Source organism: Ptychodera flava, assembly GCF_041260155.1.
Source record: "Ptychodera flava strain L36383 chromosome 3 unlocalized genomic scaffold, AS_Pfla_20210202 Scaffold_26__1_contigs__length_13983176_pilon, whole genome shotgun sequence".
Taxonomy (NCBI): domain Eukaryota; kingdom Metazoa; phylum Hemichordata; class Enteropneusta; family Ptychoderidae; genus Ptychodera; species Ptychodera flava.
The window spans coordinates 8,932,854-8,958,961 of NW_027248280.1; the positions used below are offsets into that span (position 1 = coordinate 8,932,854).

The window sequence follows — 26,108 nt, forward strand, 5'->3', positions numbered from 1 at the left end:
TCACTATGAATGTGTAAAATTTTTTATGATATTGATAAATTATGATGAACAAAATGGATATATCTGTCATTTGTCTACAAAGGCAATACTCCGACGATGCATTACTGTACAATGTTACAACTACAGACCCGATTTTCGACGGACTTTGCTACAGCCGACCGAATTTGCAATAAATTCTAAACATTATGCAGGATGCCATTTGGGATCTTATTTTACAGAGGATGACAGAAATAATGACAGAAATATCATATTTGCTATCAAAGACGATCTTAATTATCAAGTTATTAACAACATGAACAATTTTACACAGATGTCTCGACAAATCAATCAATTAATAAATCAGTAAAGTTTACATAGCGCCAAAAATCTAAAGACAGTGTTTTGTTCTGTGACGCTCAATGGCTAAAGCTCACTGTATGCTCTGGAGCACATGTGCGTTTTCAGTTTTATTTTGAAAGTTTTCAAGTTTGGGCAAGTGGGAGTGCGTTCCATAGTTTAGGTACAGCGTATGAAAATGCACGGCCACAATAGGTGATGGTTTTGTACGCTGTAGATGTTAAAAGTTTCTTGGTGGATGAACGTAGCGCCCGAGTTGTAATATAGGGCAGGAGTAAATCCATTATGTACGCAGCAGTCTTGGTGTGAAGAACCTTGAAAGTCAACAGCAAAATTTTCTAGTCAAGCCTGAGACGAACGGATAACCAATGGAGATGGGTGAGAGCGGGGGTGGTCCGTGCAAATTTTCTGGTGTGTGTGTTATTACTCTCGCTACAGCATTTTGAGCTCGTTGTATAATTCTTTTTTGTTATCTGGGAGTCCATAAACAAGTGAATTACAGTGGTCAACTTTAGCTGTCAGAGTTATATTCATTAGTGAGGGAGCGTCGTCGAGTAGATCCAACACGACGGAGATAGCTGTAGATAGATTTGAAAGTGTTTAATGTGCTGACAGACCATGTGATTGTTGCCAAAGACCATGCCGATATTGCGAGCAGATGAGACGGCTACGATGGAAGTAGAACCAGTGTTGACCCTGCTGACTGGAGCAGGTACACAGAGTAATAGCACCTTCTGGCCCCGGTGCATATTGTTGCTTTCGATGGGGAACGCCGACCATTTGACTATTCTTTCGACTAGGATTTTCGTCAGTTAACATCCTCTACACTTTGCTCCATTCAAAAGGAGCTTGACCTTTTGTCCTCAGCCCATCTAGCACAGAGCAGTAATAGACTGTCTACCTTCCTATGGTCGCCATAGATTTGTACTGCTCTATTTCGGTGATTACATGTTGATCATGCCTAAACTGTACAGCGCGCTAGTGATCAGAGGTCCAAGGTACACTCATAGCATGGGAAGGATAGTCCCAGCGTGACATCATCAAATTCCTGAGCAGTTGTTTCAAACCAGACTACGGTACGTAACCCTACGGTCACTTGCATGTAAGGGCTTCGTCGCTCATGGCGCACATTGTACACCGAGTACAGACGCAATACTAGTTTTTTAGTGAAGCACATAGTGACACAATGCACCTATGCTACCCTAGATGACCTTGTGGTAACCTCAAAGGTTAACTGTGTCGGGGCAGCTTTTCACGACATGGTAATTTAAGGGCTGTGCTGACCTCTATGGACGCGGGTTTATCAGGTCCAGTCCCCAACAACTTCTCATTATAATGAAAGATCGTCTACTTGTCGTAAGGGGTTGTGTCAGGTCAATAGAAAGAAAGACGTTTGTCAGGTATTCGGGGTGTTTTGTGTGACGGGGAAGCCCTACAAGAACGGCGAAATACGTACCATCTGTTATCGCTGACTCCCAAAGATGTGTTGCAACTACGATGGAGGAGTTACGTTCCCTTGCTACAAAAACGTGGTACAGGATGGATTTATATTTTCAGGGGTGCAGACTTTACTTGTGTGCTACCCTTTGAACTGGTTTGCATTATAAATTGGGGGCTTTAGATACTGGCTTCTATGGACGATGGTATGTGCAAGCCTTACGAGAGGGGAACTTTTAAGGGACCAGGCACAGATACAAACACTTCAAGTTCTGCTGTCACTCCTAGCCTATACTGTATTATGTTGTCACCAAAAACAAAACAATAAGTATATTGGCGGCAGTTTCGTCCTTCACTGACATTCATTCTTACATATAGTGACTGTGAACACCTGGGGAATGTTGGCCCTGAAGGTTTTATATAAAATTGTGTGAAATAAACAACCATAAACGACAATGGTAACGTTTGATCATTTTTTCAATATTGTTATTTTATACATCAATGGCAGCTTCTCATTCTACTCCCATAAGAATGTTAAACACTCACTATTTAGCTTGTCATCTTAGTGTATATGGGAGGAAAATGCATTGTTATCAACGCGAATATACCAAGTCGACTTCGTGGACAGTAAATCAACATTTTGTTGTGATGTGTGGTAAAATGCGCAATATAAGACGCGCAGTTTTTCTTAAAATCGTCTCAGAATAAACCCCTGACTCTGTCAATGAACGAATGATCAAGTTGCATTATTTTGTAAAAGGTGAGTGACATTGATATAGTGCCACTGTACACTTTCGCAGGGAATCTGGTTAGAAAACGCTTTGCTATGCGCGCTTCAATAATCTGGAATATTCACTGCAGGAAAATCTTCCATGTTGCCCCTTTTTTAGAAATTTTAAGAAGTTCAAATCAGATATTTTTTAATGTGAAATGACAAATAAAGTTTGAATGCGTGCTGGAATTCGTTTTTTTATTATTACTGGTCCTTCCATTGTTATCTTTGGTCTAATTTGTGCGGTATTTTCTTGAGTCTTGTGGGGCCCAATGAAAGATAGTAACCTCCTTCCGCTGATCACTAGAAGGTTGTAACTCAAAACCCTCTGACATGAATTTATAAAAGCCTGTAATAGGCGTGTTCTGCATTATGCCATGTTTGTGTCTTGCTCTGTGCACATTCAGAGTATTCGGTGAGTCCAAGAGTCGACATGCCAGTTGCTAGGATGCCGAGAAAGCTAATCCCGGCAGCCAATCTGGATTTAATACTATGTATTTTATAAGATGTCGTGAGTGAAGCCGCCTTCAAAGCTTTCGATATGCAAAAAGAATCGATTGATGTAACAGTGTCCTTGGATTCAGTAAATTCTTGTTCAGATGCGAACTCACAACGTACGGCTCCTATCATTGTAATCCAGTTAAGATATCATCAGTTACAATCGTTCGACTTAATTCCCATCCTAAAAACTTGTTCCATAACTTATGCTGTAAAGTTCTGTAGCAGTCACGCATAAATACGAGAAATCGCACATAAACTTTAACAGAACAATGAAATATCGGTAAAGTGGGCTTCGGATATTTTCGCTGACATTTCTTTCCAGCGGTAGATCTATTCATCCAAAGCAGAAAATTCAGTATATTTTCACTCGAATTCGAACTCCTAATCTGCCAAGTCAATAAGCGAAGATATCAGTAGGCAACATTTCTTGGCTAAATCCTCACCCTTAAGAATATCCAAACATAACATTTCAACATGTTCGAAATCTGTTATTCATTGTTTCCATAATGTGCACTTGTGGTTGAGAAAAAATACGAAGTTACTGCTAATTGCATACACCTTAGCCGTGTTCGTAGATCTGAGCAAGATGTTACTCGTTTAAGCCGATACACTAGCTTGCAGTTCATGCACTTCCCTAAACAGGTGAGAGATTAAAAATAGAGCAAGCAGTATTTTTTCAAGGAGGGGATACTTACTTATGTTTAAACTATGTGTATCGCGCACAACACATACGATGATGAAACCGCATGCATGACACATAATCAGCCTTCAGATTCTGCTTTAAAATCGACATCATCAACTAGTGATAGTATGTGACTTCCCGGAGTGTGTCCTCGGGCATGGATTGCAAATGCTTTTTTTTTTAAAAGGGTAGGTAATTTATCAGCTTTATCTTAAAGTAAATTGACCAATACGATCAATATTTCAAAGGAAAACAATGTAAATACCAAAGTCGAGAACAAGGGATGGAAGACTGCCCCTCTAAATAGTACTACCATTCATAAGTTTACGTGCATTTAATCTTACATAAACGACGTAGGGAACAATTGATCTATAGATGTGGAAGACATACGAAGAACGATGTCATTTACTAGCATCATGCATTCTGCTTTTACTTGTAGATGCAAGGCATGGATCTCTATCTTTGACAGTAGGCTGTAATAAGATCCCTACGTGAGGAACAGCTCGGCCTCAGCAAATTCCAGTGACTCTGTCAATCATTGGAGATGGTTAATATTTAACGTGAAAATAATAAACATTAGGTCAACTTATTGAAATTTTTTAAAACCATTTCAATTTTAATCTTGATAACTTATAACGTGGCACTCTTTTACAACATAACTAGCTGTCATTGGTTGTTGTTCTGCCAAACCTTCGTTTTGGGGAGGTGTAGGCTTGACCGTGCACCTAAAACGCAGAGTTTAATTTGCCTCGCGCTTGTGTTTAATATTCATGACCCTTCACGTACAAGAGGCATTTGCACAATACCAGTTGTGTTCCTGCGTAGTATATGTTTTTAGATAACAGCAGTAGCTTTCCCATTTACTGACAAGCTGACTTATCGTAAACAATGACTTACAGTGTTGATTTAAGGTATGTGGTAGATGTATAGTTATCCCGTTCTAATTAATGAACGAGTACCGCCATACAACAATCTTGCGTTTTGACTTGTTGATGCATGGATCTCTCTCTTCTGTGATTGGCTGATAAAAGCTCGCCCTCAACGAAAACGTGTGACACTGGTTTACATCATGTGAGATTGTTAATATTTTACAAGTAAATAATGTAAATTTGGTCAACCTATTGCAAGTTGCATGACCTATTCAAAATTTAACCTGTATACTTCATGACATGGTGTTCTTTTACAAGATAGCTAGTTGACATCAAACCGAAAGTAGCGGTTTATAAGAACCACAACGCCATCAGAGAGCTAATGACAGGGGAACAGAATTATTTCAAGTTCCACAAATTAATCTTTGCTGGGTATTTCGTAGTATTAAAGTTATATATCAGGCACTTCTGCCAAAGCATAAATGCCACGCCTACTGACACAGTCAACTTAGATATGAGTTATTTGCTTGGATCGCTGCTCGAACACTGCGACATGTCTGTCTGACTGGAGGCGGCGTCTCGTCTGAGATTTGGTGCAGGGTATTTGTGTGAGTACAGGAATGTAGCTTTCCTTCTCTTTTAAATCGTAATCGTTATTTTGTTTGGGTGAACAACACGTACTGTCCCAAGGAAACTACGTGTTCCATATTGGCATCATAATCCAGAGCAACTGTGACATATGTTAAACGATAAATTCGAGTTTTATATCCATATTATTGCTAGACAGTCAACACATGACTGTTTGAAATCAAAAATGGTCCCCAGAATGGAAATTTAGTCGTGTATTATATTTTCTTCATGGCTGATTTTCCGCCACTGCCACTGATTTCGAATCATAACTTGAGCATTCAACGGGTTAATATGGCTGTTCTACGCAGTGTTGTCGAAGTGTACAGCATCTGGTATTGGATTCAAAGGCTAATTTCTTACAAATTGTGTAATTTTAGGAACTCTAACAAGCAGTGGCGAGATTGAAGACCAGAGTTGACTCTAACTTTACAACAACTGTCTCTGCATAACTGTCAAGTGATATTAACAATGACCACTACGAGTGAGTATTTGTTTGTATGTTAATTAGACTTCTAGTGATTTTTACAGAAGGATGACAATTAAGCAAATGCGCGTATGAGAGAGATACTCAGAATCTCAAACTTTTTTCATGACTTGGTTTCTTACAATGTAATGTCGGATATTTTGATATTCAAATATCGGTGACTTTAATGTGATTTGAAGCATTTGTGTCGACATTTGTACGGAAACCCCTCTCTTTTATTCTTGACTTTGAAGAAGAGTGAGTTAAACTTTGGTTGTAGATTGTTTGAGCAAAAGACTAACTCTTTCGATTTGAATTCCCATAAACTACCTTACTGAGAGGTTAACCCAAATATTAGGCGAGATCAAATTGATATATTAGACTGAATTTATTTGACATTTTCACGATATCGAAAATCCTGACCCTTTGACACCTGTCACAAAGTGAGTTATTAATTACTATCTGAGGTTACAGTAGATCGACATCGTATATCAGGGGTTGATATACAGCGACTAAGGCTCCCTGCAGCTGTCTCCCGCAAGACATTTTTAATCGCTTAGCTGCAACTGGATCGTTATAAATCGCTCGCGAGATCATGTTTTCGGCGATAATATTTACCACTCTAAAATGACATACTTAAGAAGTTGGAAACAATCTTTTGACCTGAAAGGCCGTCAATGATGCGACTAGGTTGCACATTTTTATAGAAATAAATACAATCAGTATGAGCAAAAAGAAAAATAATTATCAACATTGGAAGATCCTTTCCTTTTTCACGCAACCGATAAATATGCACATTGTAGTTAACTTGTGCGGCTACCTTTCTCTCGAGCGTTAGAGTATGTAACGAGCCTCTGAGCAACTGTCAAAACACGTTTTTTTGATAACAAGAAAATGTGAATGGCGCCCTAGATAAGTAATACGCACACAAGATAAACGAAACGCATTAATTGTATGGGTCGTATCTATTTTTATCATTCTTTATAAATTCGTTTGTCCTGGAAAAAATACATGCGAGCATGGCGTACTTGAAAATACCCATTGAGGTACAAGAGTCGCCTCTAAAATTGTATGTTTTTACCACTTTCATACCCTTTGAGGGTCAAAGTGACATTGCTCCGGTGCAATTCTATGATGTCCCTCAATGTTTGGGTTTTGTCTATCTCAGACAAATTCAACCAAAGGCTTGTCGTTTTGTTAATATCAAGAATTGAATTTGCCACGAGTTTAAAGGATAACTTTATATCTTCCGCTATCTAATTTCAGACATAAAGCCTAAATGTGTTCCGCTGTGTTACCCAGACAATTACAAGTGGGACAAATCTAAGGGTAACCTCATTCGAACGGAGAAGACTCGAGGGCAGCTAGTGGTTTGTGAAGACGCCTTGGAAATAATACGCTCCATCGACGGTCCCATTTGTCCTGTTGCTGTCACTGGTCCTGCTAGATCTGGAAAATCATACATAGCAAGTAAACTGATTGAACCAAGGCCACAAGACTGTGTGTTTAAAATATCAGAAACCCAGAACCCAGAGACAACTGGTTTGTATACGTTTAAGACATGTATGTATGTATGTATGTATGTATGTATGTATGTATGTATGTATGTATGTATGTATGTATGTATGTATGTATGTATGTATGTATGTATGTATGTATGTATGTATGTATGTATGTATGTACGTACGTACGTATGTATGTATGTATGTATGTATGTATGTATGTATGTATGTATGTATGTATGTATGTATGTATGTATGTATGTATGTATGTATGTATGTATGTATGTATGTATGTATGTATGTGTGTGTGTGTGTGTGTGTGTGTGTGTGTGTGTACGTACGCACTTAAGGAAGGACGGATGGATGGATGGATACATGCATGCATGGATGCATTCATGTATGTATGTAGGTGTGAAGGTCTGATTGTCTGTTTATCTATCTGTAATTTCTTTTCTATGAAGGAATATGGATGAGTACAAAGACGTTTAAAAGGAAGCTGTCGCACGGAAGAGAAGTGACTGTCATTATCCTGGACACAGAGGGACTCGATGCACACAACGCACATAAAGGAGACGATATGCTTATGTTTGCTTTGATGGCCTTGATGTCGTCTGTGTTGGTCTACAACAGCAAAGACTCCGTACGTGCAGAGGACCTGAACACACTCAGGTAGGTAGGTAGGTAGGTAGAGAGGTAGGGAGAGAGAGAGAGAGAGAGAGAGAGAGAGAGAGAGAGAGAGAGAGAGAGAGAGAGAGTCATTTCGACGAATGTATAATTTAAATATGTATAAACCGTCTTTGGCTCCTTATTAACTGTCGTTTTCTATAAAGTATTGTGGTATTGTAAGCTCCGACGACGATGAAATGTTCTCTCATTGTCCATTGTTTTAGTTGGGTAAATAGACTCGTTGAAGTTTTTAAGTGGAGCGGGTGTAGTCCGAAGAAAACATCCCCACTGGAAAATGAATTTATCAAGTTCTTCCCAAATTTCTTTTGGCTTTTACGTGACGTTACCAAGTCGTTCCAGATTTCCCAAGACGGTGAAAATGTAAAAGTTGACTTCAAATATTACCTATTGGAAGAAGTAAGTGATGTATGACTAAGATTGTATCAGAGAAAATATTACAGCTAGATTCCATTATTCTCGCGTTCCCCGACATTTTATTAGCATTGAATCCTTGCAAATCTGGGAGTATGAAATAGCAGGACAAGCCGTCTGCCTATAATCAAAGCTTTAAAGTATAGGTATATCAGGATAGATAATCGAAGGTTTAACCCCTTGAGTGCCGTAATTTTTTTACACCAAAATTCCAGTACATCATTGTACCAGTTTTTTTCTTAAAGTTTTGGATACTTTTGACATCACATTTTATTTGCTACAGTTTTTTTATCAACATTTTGGCAAAAATTTGAAAAAAAAATTGCTGGAGTATATTTTATAACGGTGATAACAATTGGATTTAGCGCTCAAAGAGTTAAACTAAGACTGAGTCCGTGTCCACCTGAATGCAGATATTGAAACTCGAGAAGGAAGACGGTACGACCACAGCCAAGGTAAAGGAACTGAATGCTACTCGAAGAGCCTTGTTAAAGTCCTTTCCAGTGTTTGACGCAATGACTCTTCCTATGCCATCGATAGAAGAGTCAGTGTTAGAAGAACTGGACAAAGAGAAGAATCGCGGGCGAATAAACACGACTTTCTTTCCAAATATCGATATTTTCATAAATCGGTGTCGGACACTCATGAAACCAAAGAAGGCCTGGCCGTATGACGGCAACATCAACGGAAACCGTAAGAATATTTTATCGTTTCTAATTATTAACTCTAATGTGCCTACTGGATATGTTATCGGCTCGTTTGAGATTTTGCAATATCCGGGCGTTGAAGACGTACATATCCTGATCGAAGAAAACATTATCATTCGTGATTCAATAACCTGATATAATCAGCCTGGCCTTTATCGGTAGATAAATTTAAATCACACATCTTAACATTATTTCTCCCACTACCTTTGTATGACTTCGACGATAACCCTTTTTATGTATATTTTTAACCTACGTCACTCTCTTGGGCTCCCTCTGCTTATCATTGACGGAATATTTTTCTTCCTAGTCAGAGAGTGAGCATTCAGATAGTTTGTTATTTCTCTGTTAAGGCAGCGTGCTCCTCGAAAATGAAAGACAGTTCACCTTCTCTCAAACTTTCGTGAAGAATACTTTCAACATCCCTTAAGAAATAAACAACCCAAATCAGGGGTCACTGTGCTAAATTTGGTACCAGAAAAAAATTACCTAATATTTTTCGATATTTGATATTCAAAATGGCCGCAACCTCTGTTTTATGTATGAGGAAAAATATTTTTTTTTTGAAAAAACAAGACGGTGAAAGTATTCTTACACCTAAGACTTTAAAATAAATCCCAAAAGTGGAAGACCAAAACAATACTTAAAAACAAAACAATCAAGCAAAACTGAGAGAACAAATATTTGTCCCCTATATCATTCTATGTTTAGTTTTTGTTATTGTCATTATTAGAGTTTGCCAAAATGCTTCAGCAGTACGTGTCCAGGTTTTCAGAGACTAAAATAATCAACGTGGATGACGTTGTCCAAAGTGTAATAGAAGCCCAGCTACAGCAAGTGGTTGATCTGGTGTTCACTGACTACCGTGATGATATGGATGAATATGCAAACGCAGCTATTCCTTGTCAGAATTACGAGATCACCAAGAAGCACAACGATTGTATGCATCAGGCAATGAGAAAATTCAAAGAAAATGCAAAATGCATAAATGATGCCAAAAGTCTTAATAAATACAGAGATGTATTAAAGGTAGGATTTTTAAATATCACTGAATTGTTGTTGTTGTCCTCGCTGTTGACGCTATTATTATTATTATTATTATTATTATTATTATTATTATTATTATTATCATTATTATTATTATTACTATTATTATTATTATTATTATTATTATTATTATTATTACGGATGAGGTTGTTGCTGTATTGGTTGTTGTTTATGATCATGATCATTATGATGATGATATTGTTTTGTCTTGGCTGGTAATTTTATTTTGGTTCGAGACACCTAAAGACGACCACTGTACTGCGCGAATTTCATAACATGATATTCTACTTCAAAACTATTCCCTTATTTTCGTTCTTGCATATAATCATGTGTCCCTTCTAAATCATTCCTAGAAAAAGATTGTCCAATACAGTGACGGCGATGTCGTCGGTGGCTATTTACGCATCATACTGGACAAAAATGAAAAGATGTCTGACGACTTTTGTACACAGCTCGTTGATGAGCTTCTTCTAGAGATTTCGGAGCCTGGGAAGATATACAGTCGGCAATTATCGTCTGGTTCGAACGTCGACTTTTTGAACGAACAGTACAAGGAGAGGGCCCGTGGTCCACAAATGTGGCATGTTTATAAAACTGTGCTGGCTGATGTGAGTCTTTTTATCTTTGTTTTATTTCTTTAATTGTATCCATGAACGGTTTTCACTAAATGAATATTAATCGCAACAGAATAAAGTTGTTTCTCGTTTTGAAAATTTCAGTTTCCTATTGCCGTCAAGACATATTCAAGCCGTTCACTAAACTAGGTATATTGTCACAGAATGAGCACGTTCAGTGTCTCTGCCATCATAAAATATATATCAAATTCAATATACTATAGATTCTGATTAAGCAGTCATATTGTTGTCTAAATAGCAGAGCTTGAAGTGACGTGGGCATTACGCAAATAAATACTTGACATTCTCCTTGCAAAAACTTCATATAGAATGAAGGTTAAAAGGCAACATCATTCATTGTAGTCGGTCTTTGTTTATATTGACATGACATTTTAAATCGCTGGTAAGACAAAATAATGGTTTAATCGCTGGTGAGACATAAACAGAATTATTTCCTATTGTGTTCAATGTGTTATCCTTAATCGAAGATTTACATGTCTTGATAACTGACCCACTGTCTTGTAGAAAATAGAAGACATTTCACCGAGAGGAATGAAGGAATGCGCATCCTCTGATGACGACGTTAATTCAGTAATGAGTGTCAGTGCAAGGGCTGCAGAAATTGAAAAAATGGTAAGTAGCAATAGATACAAAAGCACGTGACTTGATAAACGGATCAATAGAACTTTACATAGATGTTAAAATTCAGTTGACAGCTTGAGATGTTTGCGAATGAGGCGTTGAAAAATTGTCATCACAGTGGTGACACATTTTATACTCTGTTAACACTATTGGAACTAATTTGGGATAATTCGATGGTGAAGTAATGTCGATGTCATCTACAAATGTCATCTCATCTGCTTTTCTTTTCTATTACACACTTGTTTTTATGAGTAATTTGCGATATTATAACATTCAGCTATATGGCACCTAACACTTTGAGAAATTTGCAAACTATGAAAATCAAATTATCCCAAATTAGTTCCAATCGTGTTTGTTGTTGTTTTGACAGGAAAAAGAGAAAACCAAAGAACAGATATTTGCGATGAAGAAGGAGGAGGATAAAACAATAGTAAGTTTGAGACCACTTTTATTGGTACTGCTTGCAAGTTAATTTTGCGAAAGGCAATTTCCGACAATAATATTGTTGTAGACATATATACATAACGTACCGGAGTGGCTACTTTGTTTGACAAATTTGTAAACAGCAAGACATTGGCTAATTATGGGACCTAGCTCCTAACGTGACAAAATCTTGTTCACACTTACCGACATAAACGTAGTAACTGCGAGTGAGGTAGGGTTCTCCAGAAGACCCTCTCAGAATATCTCGTATCATTTCAATATACAATCCATTATCATCCGAGTAAAATATTTAGCGATCAATTTAATCCATTTTTCAACAAATCAGCAAGCCATGATGGTTGAAGACATTGATGATCAGCAGAAACAATTGGAAACAGATTTTGAAGAAAGAAGTGCCGCCATACAGGCCCAAATTGAGACACTCAGACGAACCCATCAGGGTTTGGTAGAGGAACTCCAGCACGGTCTCGATAACATGAGAGTAGAGAAGAAGGTGAAACAAGAGGAGTTAACGAGGAAACAAGATGAAGTAATGCGGCAATCCTAATTTCATAATCGGAAACCGTTGATGAACGGTCATCCGTAATATAAACTCAAACAATACAAACAATTGATATCGAGTTTTAAGGGAAGTGTTTAAGGCTTATAGTGCTTTTAAAATAAATAATCTTTCTAAGGCGAAAATGCGATATACATCGTATGTATAATTTTCCAAAATCATCTGAACAACATTTAGCCTTATGATTCAAAAATAATTATGTAAATCAGGATATGATGAAAATGTATTGATATATATGAGAAAACAGGTTTGAACTTGTTGAAATACAAGTAACGATCTACCTCGAATAAATATAGAAAAATATTGTATCTTGCAATAGATCAGTGGACGCAACTAGCGTGTATTTGTTATTATGTATTATTTTTACGTTTGTAACATTATGTCTTCGACGGAGGCAAGGTGGATGTGATTCAATGTACAAAGTTTGTGAATCCTTTGCGGTGCACCTGGAAATTTTCGCAATTATTTATGTTTCTTTGTTAATATACTCTATCTATGTAAAAAAATAATGGGCAAGCTTAATATGATAGTATATTAACAGGTGATAAGTAAAATAAATTCCACTTTAGTGTTTGTGGTCGTCAACGGGGAATCCACTGTATATGTTACATGATTGGCTCCTAGTACGCAAATATTTTGAGTGGCATTATAAGGTCTTCAGGAGTTTGTTTGTTCGGCTAACGTGCCTTTGAGTGTAACTGTAAATTATGACTTTAACTGACGATTTTTTGGACAAAGGATACTGGGTATGATTGCAGATTTGTATTTGTAAGAAACGTCAATATCATGATACCATTGGAAAAGCCTCGAATTTGTAATCACAGTCAACAGTTGCTTTACACACTATATTTTATGTAACACACTTTTCAATTCCCATTCTATATCGACTCTGCATATACCATGACAAATATTAAAGAACCAGTCTTAAAGTCCAATACAAATAGTCTTAAAATAGAAAAAAAACCATAACCACCTTGACAATTGCGTGTTAAACATAACACAAATGTTCTCTATAGTTTGTTACTGCAAGCAAGATAAAGTACAAGCTAGTATACTGACGCTTGTAAAACTCTCTGACAGCTTGGAGTTTAGGAAATGAGTGATATTTAATTATTCTGCGTTTTCGTTACAATGGTATTATTTTTTTTCGTGTATTGCAATGTATACGAGAGTTAATATTTCAATAATTTCAAATTAAAGTATTTCTTTGAAAAATCAGAACAAATGTCAACAAATTGTATTGCATTAACGTTATATAATAAGCAAATATCCTATCGGGAGTAAAATTGTTTCAGACCTTTACTCTCCACACTGCGAAAGGCACTTCAAAAGAGGAGGGGGCTCTGTCAATTTTTAGATTGAACTCGGCAACATGTGCAGCCAGCTGTTAAAGTAATATAGTTTACAAAATTCTCACAAAACAATGTTTCTTAAGCTGATATACAGATATTTACACATCATTCACTTTGATCCTATAATTTGGAGAGGAAAGTGAATCTGTTTGTACAACTACCCAGCCACTGGCAAATGCTGATAATGTGCCCTAACACTGAATTACGATTCCCACTACCCTCAAGTATCTATGGTCTACCGCAGCTCATTTCTCACAACATTTCAAGCTCGGCACAGACTTCTACCCACGATTGACACTGCTTACCTTCCTAAAGTCCTATCTGACAAGCATTTCCCTTCCTCTACCTCTTTTCAGTACCCCCTGCAAGAAATTCTCTCCTACCAACTGTTAAACTTGAAATTTCCTTTCTGTCCACAGTCCGCTCACTGGTTAATTTTAACTTTACTCACCCGCTGTTAAGATCTGCACACGAGTAGCTTTGTTGACTTCACCTGTTGGCACTGCTGAGGAGATGTAGCATACTAGTATTGACCTCTCTTAAATAATATTGCTGTCGTTAGTGTTTGTGAGGCACAAAGTGACACAGTAAGGTTCACCTCTAATACCCTAGATGACCCACGTTAACCTGAATTGTCTCAGGCCACGTGTACGCTGGCAGCTTTTCGTGAATAGGCATGCTTATCTAAATGCACAATCGCCATGTTATAATGGGTGTTGTAAAGTCAAGTGAACGCACACAGTTTGTCAGGTATTTAAAGTGCATGTGACGGAGCTGCTGTAGAAAATATTGTTGAAGTCAAATAAGTAAGATATCAAAATTGAATTTCAGCAGATTCGCAATAGTCTTTCTTTCATTCCGATCAACCTTGACCAATACCGGGCGGCCAATGACCTTTCTTTAAGGATAAGTCCAACTTTCATGTGAAAGAAACACCTGTCAATGACGGGTTCGGATGGTACAAATTATTCGTTGCTACTTTAGAATTTAAGATCAAGTCCATTTACCGGTTCGTCATACGGGAATCGATGGAGGCAAAAACTGGATAAGCTCAACTGCTCGCAAGCTACAGTCGATATTTCCACGGGCAAGATTCATCAAGTCAGCCCGATGAATACTCAGCTAAGTTGATCATTGAACGTTTGGAATATTCAATTTCAGTGAGGAAACATTGTACAATTGAGGCACCTTGCCTCTAAATATTATTTGAAGTTGTGTTCATACATTCAAAACAAACGCTGACGTATGTACTAAAAGCGTCTCTTTCATGGAAGAAATACCGTTTATAGTGAACCAAATTCAGATCAATGATAGGTTTGGCCATTCAAAAAATCGTCATAGATAGCTCTGCAAATTATTTCGTCGAATGTGCTTTTCACGTGATTCTTAATTTCTTCGCGATTTGAATTTGCCTGGCACTATAAGTTTCTAGTAGTATACATAAAATGGCAGTGAAGACTGACATGAAATCGGCCACGTTACCAGGGTCAGTTTCGTGTTTCTGTAAGAAGATAATGTCGTTGTTCAAATTGCATATGTCAGGAACGTTGAACGTGCGCATGATAAAAGGCATGCACAAACAATCCTTTATCAACAGAGATGTTTCCACATTCGCGTCAAACTTGTATATGTGAGCAGGACGCATAAGATAAGGTTTTACACTTCGACAATGTCACTATACATGTACACTGCAAAACGTACCTGAAACATTTGACATCATGGTGGAATTGTTGAATCGTGTTTCGTTATGGTCTTCTATAGTTAGACACTGTCAAAAGAGTATTGGTGTATGCCTTGGCAGATTCAAGATTATTCTGATATCGTTTATCAACTGCTGCATTCCGACCTCAAAATGATTAGAATGCGTTGTAATGTGTAGCAGACCAGAACACTTGTGACTATTAGTTACTGGTATTCTGTGTTTGGTGAATAAAATCCGAAATCCGAATCTCACGTTCACCGGAGGCTGACATTCATTGAAATCTTTATTAATATACAAATGTTGTCGACGAATTCCTTTAGAGTTAATAGAACATTTGTGGTGACACAAATTTCTTTAAGGGCTAAATTCAGACCATCTCTAGGTATTAAGATCCCTCTCATTGTCGTAAATGCAGGCCTATTCATCTAATTGTTATTTGATGGATTGAATGCAAAAAGAGCAAAAGCACAGTTGTTACCAAACACCTTTCATTTAGTGTGATCTGGCTCATCTACCTAGTAGCTTTTCTCAAACTGACTGGTGCTGGCTAAGCCACATCGGTCTGTAGGCCACGCCCATTTACTCAAACACGTGACGTGATAACAGTGCATCTGACGAGGGAGAGTCTTGCCATGCACCACTTGAATTGGCTTTTTAGCTGCCTTATCGGAGTAAGTAAAGATTTTAATTTTCAGAACATCATCTAAACTCACGATACAATTACTTGTTATTCCGTTCATGAATAATGATGAATCATTGTCGAATTATAGAGCTTTCGATTTGTTTCATTGCTGGGCATGCTCAGTACATGTAGGGTTGCACAATTTCTGACACACGCGCCATGACTAGTAGTTTTGCTACTGTGTAAAGTCATTAATATTCACTTCTTATCATTTATACTAGATCATTCGATGACAGGGAACAGAGTCTGCCATAAACGATTACGTAGAATATCACGCTTATCAAAAACTAGTATTTTGACCTGTCGCATAGTGCAAATTTGCTCAAACTCCGTACGTTGCTTGAACTTGTTGTTAGGCAACTCAAACAAGCTCATAATTCATATATTTAAGTCATCGGTTTACCTTGTTCAGAGAGGTCAACTACTTCTCATGGAACAGGTGTAATTAATGGCGTTTCAACATGGCCGAATCGAGGTGCCCCGGCCGGGCGTCAACGCCGAGGTCAACGTTGTAGAGCCCACCTGGTTGAAGAGTTCAAAAGCGAAATCGGCTGTTCAGGCATAAGCGAAAGTGTTTCGTAGCAATAGATCAATTAACCGTTTTAAGTCAGTTATGAAATTTATCCTGATTCTGAGCAGTGTTGAAAAATTAGAGTTAAATTTAAGCCATGGTGATTATAAAGTGCACAAAATATTGTTAATGTAGAAAGCGCCTCGGAGACTGTCGAATGTTTACAATCAATTATCGTCTCTTGTAGTAGTTCACTTTGTGTAAGTTGAGTTGTCACTTGCTCATTTTCTTGAAACTTTCGCGTTTACACAGGAATGGCAGTCATCTTTAATTTTCAGTGTCGCTCAATTCAGAGTAATTTGTTTCGCTTGTACAAAATTTTGCACAGCGACCACTGGCTTTCAATCTTGAATCGAAATAAGACAATTTTAAGTTTCCCCGAAAAAAACGAAGTTGGCAAAAGTTTAAGTCTTTTAATTTTAGAAGGCTGAATACCTTAATTATTAACATAGTTGTCAAAGTACTTGAATAGAGGGACATGATTGTGACTGTAAGTCTTAGATAAATTTTGCTATCTTTAGCAACAATATCAATGAAAGAATTGCAATGGTAGAGACACATGCTAAAAGACAAGCAAGTGTCATAAGTAAGATATATTGTATTGTATTCTAAAGGAATGAGCTTGATCATACTCGTTCATTGAACAGTCCCACTACAGTATCTCAGTAAAAGGCTGATTATTTCAAAATAAAGGGCTTTAATTCATGCTTTGCAAATATTTCCACCGGCCTGGGGCAGAGATGTGTCTTTTTCTCTTGACTGAATAAGTACTTTTTTGAATGTAGTGCACCTGCATTTTAGGCTGAAATCTGTGGCCTCAACGTTTGATATAAATGTTCTTTTAAGTAGCCAAAGCAAACAAAAATAAAACAGTAACTAACATCTGCCCATCCTAAAATTAACATAAGTTGAGAGGGTAAGTTAAAATAGTTCGTACAGATATCAAAATAAAAACTACACAAATGAGTCGACACTGCACTTTTAATCAGTTACTGTATTATCTGCTTTCAGGACTAAAAAGAGCCTTTCCTTGCTTACTCCTTCACGCTTTTTTCTATTCGGTTATACCTTAACTAAACTACCATTTATAAGCCACGATCCCCAACTCATCTGTCTTTGAGGTCAGTTAAATGATTCAACGTGCACCATTTTAGTCCAACATTTCATTCACATTGATTCAGTCCCAAAAGGATAAAAAGGGAGACATTTACTTCAAATATCGTATTAAAAGCCATATCAGGAATAAACGTACTCGTAGTTTCTGCCCTTTATTTAAAATCGTCACGATCAATATTTTCATGGAATAGAAGATTGGCGCATGTAGTTTTACGGCCGCAGTGTACATTTCATTCAGATTGTTACACATTAATCATAATGCAAGTGAACTTTGTCATGTGTGTATACATTAGAGTCAATAACATCAATAAAGAATGTCGCCTTACATGAATAGCTGCAGGTATAGCTACACGAGTCTTTACATGCGTCTGCACTCATGCTTATGTTATAAGTTCATACTTCTTTGACGCTAAAACGTCAAACCTCAGCACTAATTAAGGCGGCAGTCTTCAATCTCTGGTTCTTGTAATATTGGCAGCTGATGTTAACTATATCAATGTGATTTTAGTCCTCTGTTGTATTTTAGTCCCCTGTTAGTCTACTTGTTGAGAGATAAAGCTGATAAAAACTAACAAAAGAAACATCTACAACAAGCCTGAACGCATGGCCATGATTTATAGTAGTTTACGTTGACCCGGTGGATTTAGACGGTGTAGAAATATTGTATAAAGCGAGGTTTTGTCACCACTATCTGGTTCAATTATCAGCTAGGCGATCATAAAGGAATCAACTCTGCAAAAGGTGAAACATTGTGTAGCAGGAGGTCAGACGAAGTCAAAGCAACACCACCTGATCTACAGATACAACCTCTGCCATCCTGAACAAAATATAATACTTTGAGGACTGCATGAAGACTTTGCAATACGATTCTAACAGGCACACAATCCATATACCTCAAACGCATCATTAAATATGGTCAAGTGGTTTGCGTTGACATGTTGGCATTTGACGAACTAGACATATTGTCTACATCGAGGTGCTGTCAACACTGTCAGATGTGATCATCAGCGGGGCGGTATTATTAGTCAATTAGTAAAAAGAAATCAATCTGTAAAAGTTGAAACATTGTCTAGCACGAGGTCAGACATAGTCAAAACATCACCTTCCACCGTAGCATTTTCTTTGCATTGTTTCCTGTAGAGCCGATTTTTCAAGTCGTTTAAATGCAATACACCCATAGGCTATGTTCCTAAACTGTGTTGTAATGTTTGCAGTGTATTGACTGCATTCTAGTTAGAAATTGTGGTGCAGTCTTCATCATCATGACTGTGTTCCGGATAGTAGACGTGGTGTATGTAGATCATGTGGTGTTATTTTGATTGCATCTGACCTGCTTAACAACGTTTCGACTTTTGCAGAATTGATTCCTTTATCATCGACTCATGTTACCGTTTAGATGATAATTACACCTGACAGTGTTGGCGACACCTAGATTAACCATAGACAGTAGAGGGTCTTCCCCCGTCTACTGTCTGTGGTTTGTCTAATACCAACAGGTGCAAACCACTGTAATCTCATTTGTCTTTTAATTCAACACAACAAACTTTGATGCTAAAGGGCTACATAAAAAGGCACAAGTTGCTAGTAACGATTCCTTAGTTTGGCTCAAACAAAAAACCTACGACACCAAAACGCCCTCATTAAGTTTGGCTCTGTGCAATATTGTAAAAAATGGACCAAAGTTTAAGAACATAGCCTATGTGTGTATAGCATTGAACAACTTGATAATCCGGTTGAAAAGGGAACAATACTTGAAGTGCTGTGGCGGAAATCTGAATTTCATGTATACGATGCACTAGCCACAATCGGTGCTGCAGAATGTCATGGACAGAGACGTGTGAGAGAATGCTTTAGTGTTGGTCAGATAAATTCAAATCTGCAAATCTAATATATATAAAGTACATGCAATCACATCAAGTGTGCAACCTGAGAAATTCTTGCAGTAGTTTTACAACTACATATAATTGAATATTAGACTTGTGGTAGAGGTAGTCACTACGTCAAAGTTCGCGACACTACATACCAGCAAGCCGAGTTGTATGTTTTTGCACAGTTCGATTGCATTCAAGTTTGGTGTGTCGATAAACACTGTCTCATTTATTAATGATGCGTGTTGGAATTTTTGTCAGTTCAAAATATGTGAAAGTGAGAAGCCTTATATTTTATAATATACTTCACCTGATAGCGAGTGATACATCCTGGACAGTTAGCGGGCTGTGCACGGACATATATGGTGGTATTGTTTAAACTTTAATATACTTTGACCTCATGCTCGATAATGTTTCAATTTTTGCAGAGTGATTTCTTTGCAATTGATTGATTGTATCACCTAGGTGATAGTTACCCCTGGCAGCGTTTACAACACCTCGATTTAGACAATATGTCTATTTTATCTAAAGCCAACAGGTCAACACAAACCACTTTAATACTTAAGGTTTGTGTGGCTGAAGGCCCCGCTTCGTCTCATATAAATGTACTTCGGGTTCTGAAAGTTTTGCATGTTGAAATGTGGTCATAACAAAACATTAAATATTCAATCTCTTGCAACACTCGTGTGCGTTTAGTTTTAATCGTATTTATTTTATTATATTTTGCACCTTAATGGAAATTAGCGGTCGCGAGATATAATGAATAAAAAGATTTACAAAACAAAAGGAGCAATCGGACACGGACTTCAGAGAGAGCAGTGCTTCTATCAAGATCACGGTCGCAACATCCCTCCGTACCCATTGGGACTTAGTCAAGGAAATATTGCTAATCAAAACTAAACTGGAAGAGGAAAACAAGGGACTGAAAGCTGAGTTGAACAGGAAAAGGGAAATAGAGTTGCGCGAATTTTCACTACATTCTTTTGTACAGTTATTAACATATGAATAGATTGCTCCAAAACCAGAAGGGTGGCCCATCCCTTAAAATCCCCTTGTGGAGAACTCTGGAGTGATTTGTTTGATTGTTAATACGTCTGCGAAAATACAAGATGTGTCACTTTGTATTTGGTATTTGGTTCCAGAACGAAGAGCGCCACCAAACGTGTTGCAGCGACAAAAGCAATACCCTCTTAAGCCAATATTATCTGAATGGAATTATGTGCACCGTTTTGAGTGCACAATTTAATCCTCACCCTTAACTTCGTTCTTAATGTTTTTTCAACGATAACAACCTTTAAATATGTCCTGCCTGGCAATTTCATTCATAATGGCATGACGAGCTTTAAGTACTGAATAAACTACCCTAACACACTAAACAAGTGCAAATATGCCGATAATTATGTATACTACTACAGGACTTTGGTACCTGCAGGAATTATTGAAACGGCCAGGGACGATATAGCTGTAGCTATAATCAGTAAGTTACAAATAAGACTGACGATAACACATGTAATTTTGTCATGGATTTTAGTGTTATATATTGCATCAAATTTCACCTGTATATATAAAACACATTTTCATGCTTCCTTCCAAAAATTCTGTTGAAAAGGCCTGTTGCTCAATTTTCAATTTAACCTTTAAGTGTGTGCGGAATATCAAAAAAACTCTTGTCATTGTTTACTCACGATTTTGATATGACTTCCTTTTTCAATTTAAATGTCAAATTTGCCAAAACTTTTATTGTGTTTTCCAAAATATTAAATTATTCAGATTATATCATTATTTATTGATTCAGTTATTCAATGATTCTCATATTTATATCGTTTACATGAACAACTACTCGAAGAAATTTCGTAATTTTGCTACAAACATGAATGTATTTTGAATCGCTCTATTTCATTTTTTAAACGATTTCTGTAATACTCTTTGTATTATATGTTATCTTTGAAAGGCGAAAATGCATGTAAATATGTATGTATGTATGTATGTATGTATGTATGTATGTATGTATGTATGTATGTATGTATGTATGTATGTATGTATGTATGTATGTATGTATGTATGTATGTATGTATGTATGTATGTATGTATGTATGTATGTATGTATGTATGTATGTATGTATGTATGTATGTATGTATGTATGTACGTATGTGTGTATGTATGTATGTATGTATGTATGTATGTATGTATGTATGTATGTATGTATGTATGTATGTATGTATGTATGTATGTATGTATGTATGTATGTATGTATGTATGTATGTATGTATGTATGTGTGTAGGTAGGTAGGTAGGTAGGTAGGTAGGTATCCATCCATCCATCCATCCGTCCATCTATCTATCTATCTATCTATCTATCTATCTATCTATCTACCTACCTACCTATCTATCTATCTATCTATCTATCTATATATCTATCTATTTGTAAGTTTTTACCATAGATGTTGTAAATTGTGGTAAGTTTCTTCTATTCGCCAACACTCCAATAATTCTTTGACTGACAAAGCAAAATGACAATTCTGCATCTTGTTTTGTACGCCAATCATAGTGTGTCCGCTCAATATGTTTTATGAAAATCAGCTTTGATAAATGTAACTCGCAACGGTTTCCGTCGTAAATAAACACTTCATATGATATCACAAATTTGTTGTTTGTTTGTGAAATTTCTAACACAGCACGGAACCGTTTCGCTTGTAGAGCCTCACTCGCGGTGGAAGACACTTCACCTGCGTAGGTGGCGTAATTCAACTCTGGATCGAACTCTGTACTCCACTCCGCTTAAAGTTGCGTATTTGAGTCCCCCATACAACGTTTCTGTCGCATGTTTGCGAGATACATAGTGTCAAGGTTTATCTATGATACCCTAAATGACCTTACGTTAACCTCGCTCAACTGTTCGAGGCCAAATGTACACTGGCGGTTTTTTCAAGGAAAGTTAATCTAACATATCCCTGCTGACCTCAATCGAATCCAGTGCTCTCCCATGCTTATTAATTTCGGGAGATTTTCAATTGAATTCGAACTCAAAACGTTTGGCACCCTGTCATGTTGGGAATACAATAGAAAATCGCCATCTTATCAAAACTGAAAGTTTTCAGGCCAAGGGAAGAGGTAATGCTTGTCAGGTATTTGAAATACGTACGACGAAGCTCACACAAAGTGTATATTTAACAAGAAAAAGCAAACACAAACCCTTGAGATAGCGAATATCTGTCCCCTGCAATCTTCAGATAGGAGTGAAAAAATTCTTAGCCCCACGCTCTCGTTTATATGTTCGAGATGAGCCAGTCTATTTGTTGGCGGTCTTAAAATTCGCTACATGATATGTGGTTTGGTGGCGACATTTTGAAACCAACTCAGAACGTTTGTGTAATAGCGCAGATTTGTCAACATCGATAATGTGAAACTTTTCTGATTGCTTATATTAGAGTAGTTTTATGCTTTGTCAATAATTATCATCAAATTAAAATATTTGTTTATCAATTTGATACATTTTACCAACAAATTAGCGAGCCATGATGGTTGAAGATATCGAGGACCAGCTAAAACGTTTAGAAGCCGATTTTCAGGAAAGAAGAGGTTCAACACAGGTTAAAATTTAAACACTCAGACGGACTCATGTGGTATGGTAAGGGATCTTCTTGTCCTTCTCGATGACATGACAGAAGAGACAAAGGAGAAACACGAGGACAGAAGAGACAAAGGAGAAACACGAGAAATTACGAAAATACAAGAGAAAATGATGCGACAGTCCTAAATATCATTTCATTTCGTGTTGAAAACGTTGATAAAGTATCATGCATTATGTAAACTTAAATCTTACAATCCTTTCGAATTGACTAAAAGGAAAGCAAATAAGGCTTATTTAAAATTACTGGTCTTCCTTACATATGAGAAAACACTGCACACATCATGTTTATCATTGCATCCGAAATTATATGTTGCTTTATGATTCAAAACTGAAATATTATATCTTGTTAAGGCTCAATTGGCCATAAGTAATGTGCCTTTGATTTGATCTTGATCATTCTCTCTACGTTGATAACAACACGTCATCGACGGAAGTGATTTCTATATATATAAATTGCGTGAAGCGTTTGCAGTTAACCATTATGTGTTGTTTCTTCGCTAATATACTCTACCTATTTGGACAGGTTGCAAGCGATATTTTCTTTTCCGTGAATATGCTACGCTTCTAATGGGGAACCGGCAAAAGAAAGTATATTTTAGTGTTTGAGCTCGTCAAAGGGAATTCTACATATCGAATGATTGGCTCCTTTTGCAAAAGTCATTTAGTGAGGCATTATATACAAGGGTTTGATTTTTCGGATACCATGATGTTTTTTTTGTGTAACTGTTTGGTATGACTTTTGACCTAAGATTTTGGATAACGTGTGGGTATGATTGCTATGAATTTGTAAGAAAAACCCATTTCACGATGCCGAGGGAAAAGCCGTGAAGTTGAAAGTAGTCTAGTTTAAACGATCAACGATTGCTTCATGCAATATTTTTGTCATACAGCATTCAGTTCTCATTCTATACCGGCACTGTATATTCCGCGAACCGATAAATAGGGGAAACCATCATTATATTCAATAAAAATATTGAAACAAAAATCAAGGAACACTCTGACAACAGCTTCTTAATTATAACATGGACTCTCTCTAAAGTTTGTTACTGCGAGCAAGATTAAGTAAAATAACATTTAAGTATATTTAGGCCTTTAAAACGTTTTGACTGCTTTAATTTTAGGATATGAATTGTATTTAACTATTCTGTCTGGTTGTTACGACGACATTCAATAGTTTATGAATTGTAAAATATTTGACAGTTTGAATTTAAGGAATTGCAAAGTAAATACTTAATTGAAAACTCTAAAAATGTATTCGAATTCCATTTATATCATACAGTAACACGTTCAATTTCCGGTCTGGAGCAGAATAATGGCAAAGCAAATTACAGTTTGCTTTAAGAGCTTTACTCTCCACACCGCAGAAGGCGATTTATTAGTCTGTATAAGAGGCTAAGTCAAGCTGTAGATTGAACTCCGCACAGGTGCAGCCAACTTGTAAAAATGCCCATTTACTGTTTGTAACTACCCTTTGGTATTTGGAAAACATGTCCTGCCGCCGAATAATAATGCCCACTACTTTCAAGTACTTATGGTCTGCCACTCCAAACAGTGACTCAAGTTCCTCACTACCATCTCTCATTACTTACACCGCTTAATCTTACTAAAGTTCTATCAGTCACAATATTCCCTCCCCTTTACAATCAACAAGCCATTTTTTTCCGCCTACAGTAAAAGCTGAAATTTCTTCTTTGTCCACAGTAAACATTGGCAGTTTTCTCTGCTCACTGGTTATTTTTAACTTTAACCCGCCCGCTGACGAACACGGTCTTGCTCGAACAGCTTTGTTGGTTTCACCTGTCGGCACTCTTCAGGATATATAGCATACTATAATTTTCCTCTCCGAGATAACATCGCTGTCGTTGGTGTTTGCGATGCACATAGTGACACGGTAAGGTTTACATCTGATACCCTAGATAACCCCAGTGTTAACCTAGATTGTTCGAGGCCAATGTACGCTGGCAGTCTCTCATAAATTGCTAGGCTAACTTAACTTTGCTGACCTCCATCGGATTCCGTGCTCTCCAAAGCATGCTTGTCAAAGTGCAGGAACATGGAAAATGCACATGAAAATAGGCATGCACAAACTATCTTTTACTTATAGAGACGTGTGTGCATGCACGTCAAACTTGCGTATGTGAGCACAACGGATACGATAGGGTTTGACATATCGACCCTGCCATTCTTCGGACATGTTCACTGCACAATAAATGTATCTGAAATCTTACACAGCTATCATGGTAGAATTATTGAATCGTGTTTCTGACATGATACAATAACTTGTTGCCATCTTGTTGATGAATAATGTCGTATGGATGGTAGTCGAATTATAGAGCTTTCGATTTGTTTGATTGCTGGGCATTCTCAGTACATGTAGGTATGCAAAGTTTCTGAGATACACGCCATGACAGGTTTTTGCTATAATAAGCGATTTCGTACATTGTAACGGTTATCAAAAACTAGTATTTTGACCTTTCGCATACAGCAAATTTGCTCAAAGCCCGATCGTTGCTTTAACATGTTGTCAAACAACTCAAACAAGCTCATAATTCTAATATTATAAGTCATCGGTTCACCTCTTTCAAAGAGGTCACCTGCTTGTCAACGATCAGGTATATTTGATGACGTTTCACAGTGGCTAACCCGAGGTGCCCTGACCGGGTCTCACCACTGTGGTCAATATTCGAGAGCCCACCCGATTCAAGAGTTCAAAAGCGAAATGGACTATTAAAGTGAAATTAACGTACAGTACGTTTCACCTAGGTACCGCAGCTCAGCGTTTGAGACGGACACAATCCACGTACTAAACACACGATTAGCTTGGGTATCACGGACACATTTCAAAGCCACCGACTCGTCGATTAATTACAGTAAACAGCATGGGG

At 37.3% G+C, this 26,108-nt stretch overlaps 1 protein-coding gene across 1 annotated transcript; it reads left to right on the forward strand.

Annotated features, from left to right (window-relative positions):
- Nucleotides 1-5,041: 5,041 nt before the first annotated feature.
- Nucleotides 5,042-13,525, forward strand: LOC139125794 (guanylate-binding protein 2-like). The gene is made up of 11 exons (XM_070691886.1): nucleotides 5,042-5,205; nucleotides 5,605-5,708; nucleotides 6,957-7,232; nucleotides 7,654-7,861; nucleotides 8,083-8,275; nucleotides 8,704-8,983; nucleotides 9,728-10,023; nucleotides 10,395-10,649; nucleotides 11,181-11,288; nucleotides 11,668-11,727; nucleotides 12,067-13,525. Exons 2-11 carry the CDS (start codon nucleotides 5,696-5,698, stop codon nucleotides 12,286-12,288), a joined length of 1,911 nt encoding a protein of 636 aa, XP_070547987.1. The 5' UTR covers nucleotides 5,042-5,205; nucleotides 5,605-5,695; the 3' UTR covers nucleotides 12,289-13,525.
- Nucleotides 13,526-26,108: the final 12,583 nt, after the last annotated feature.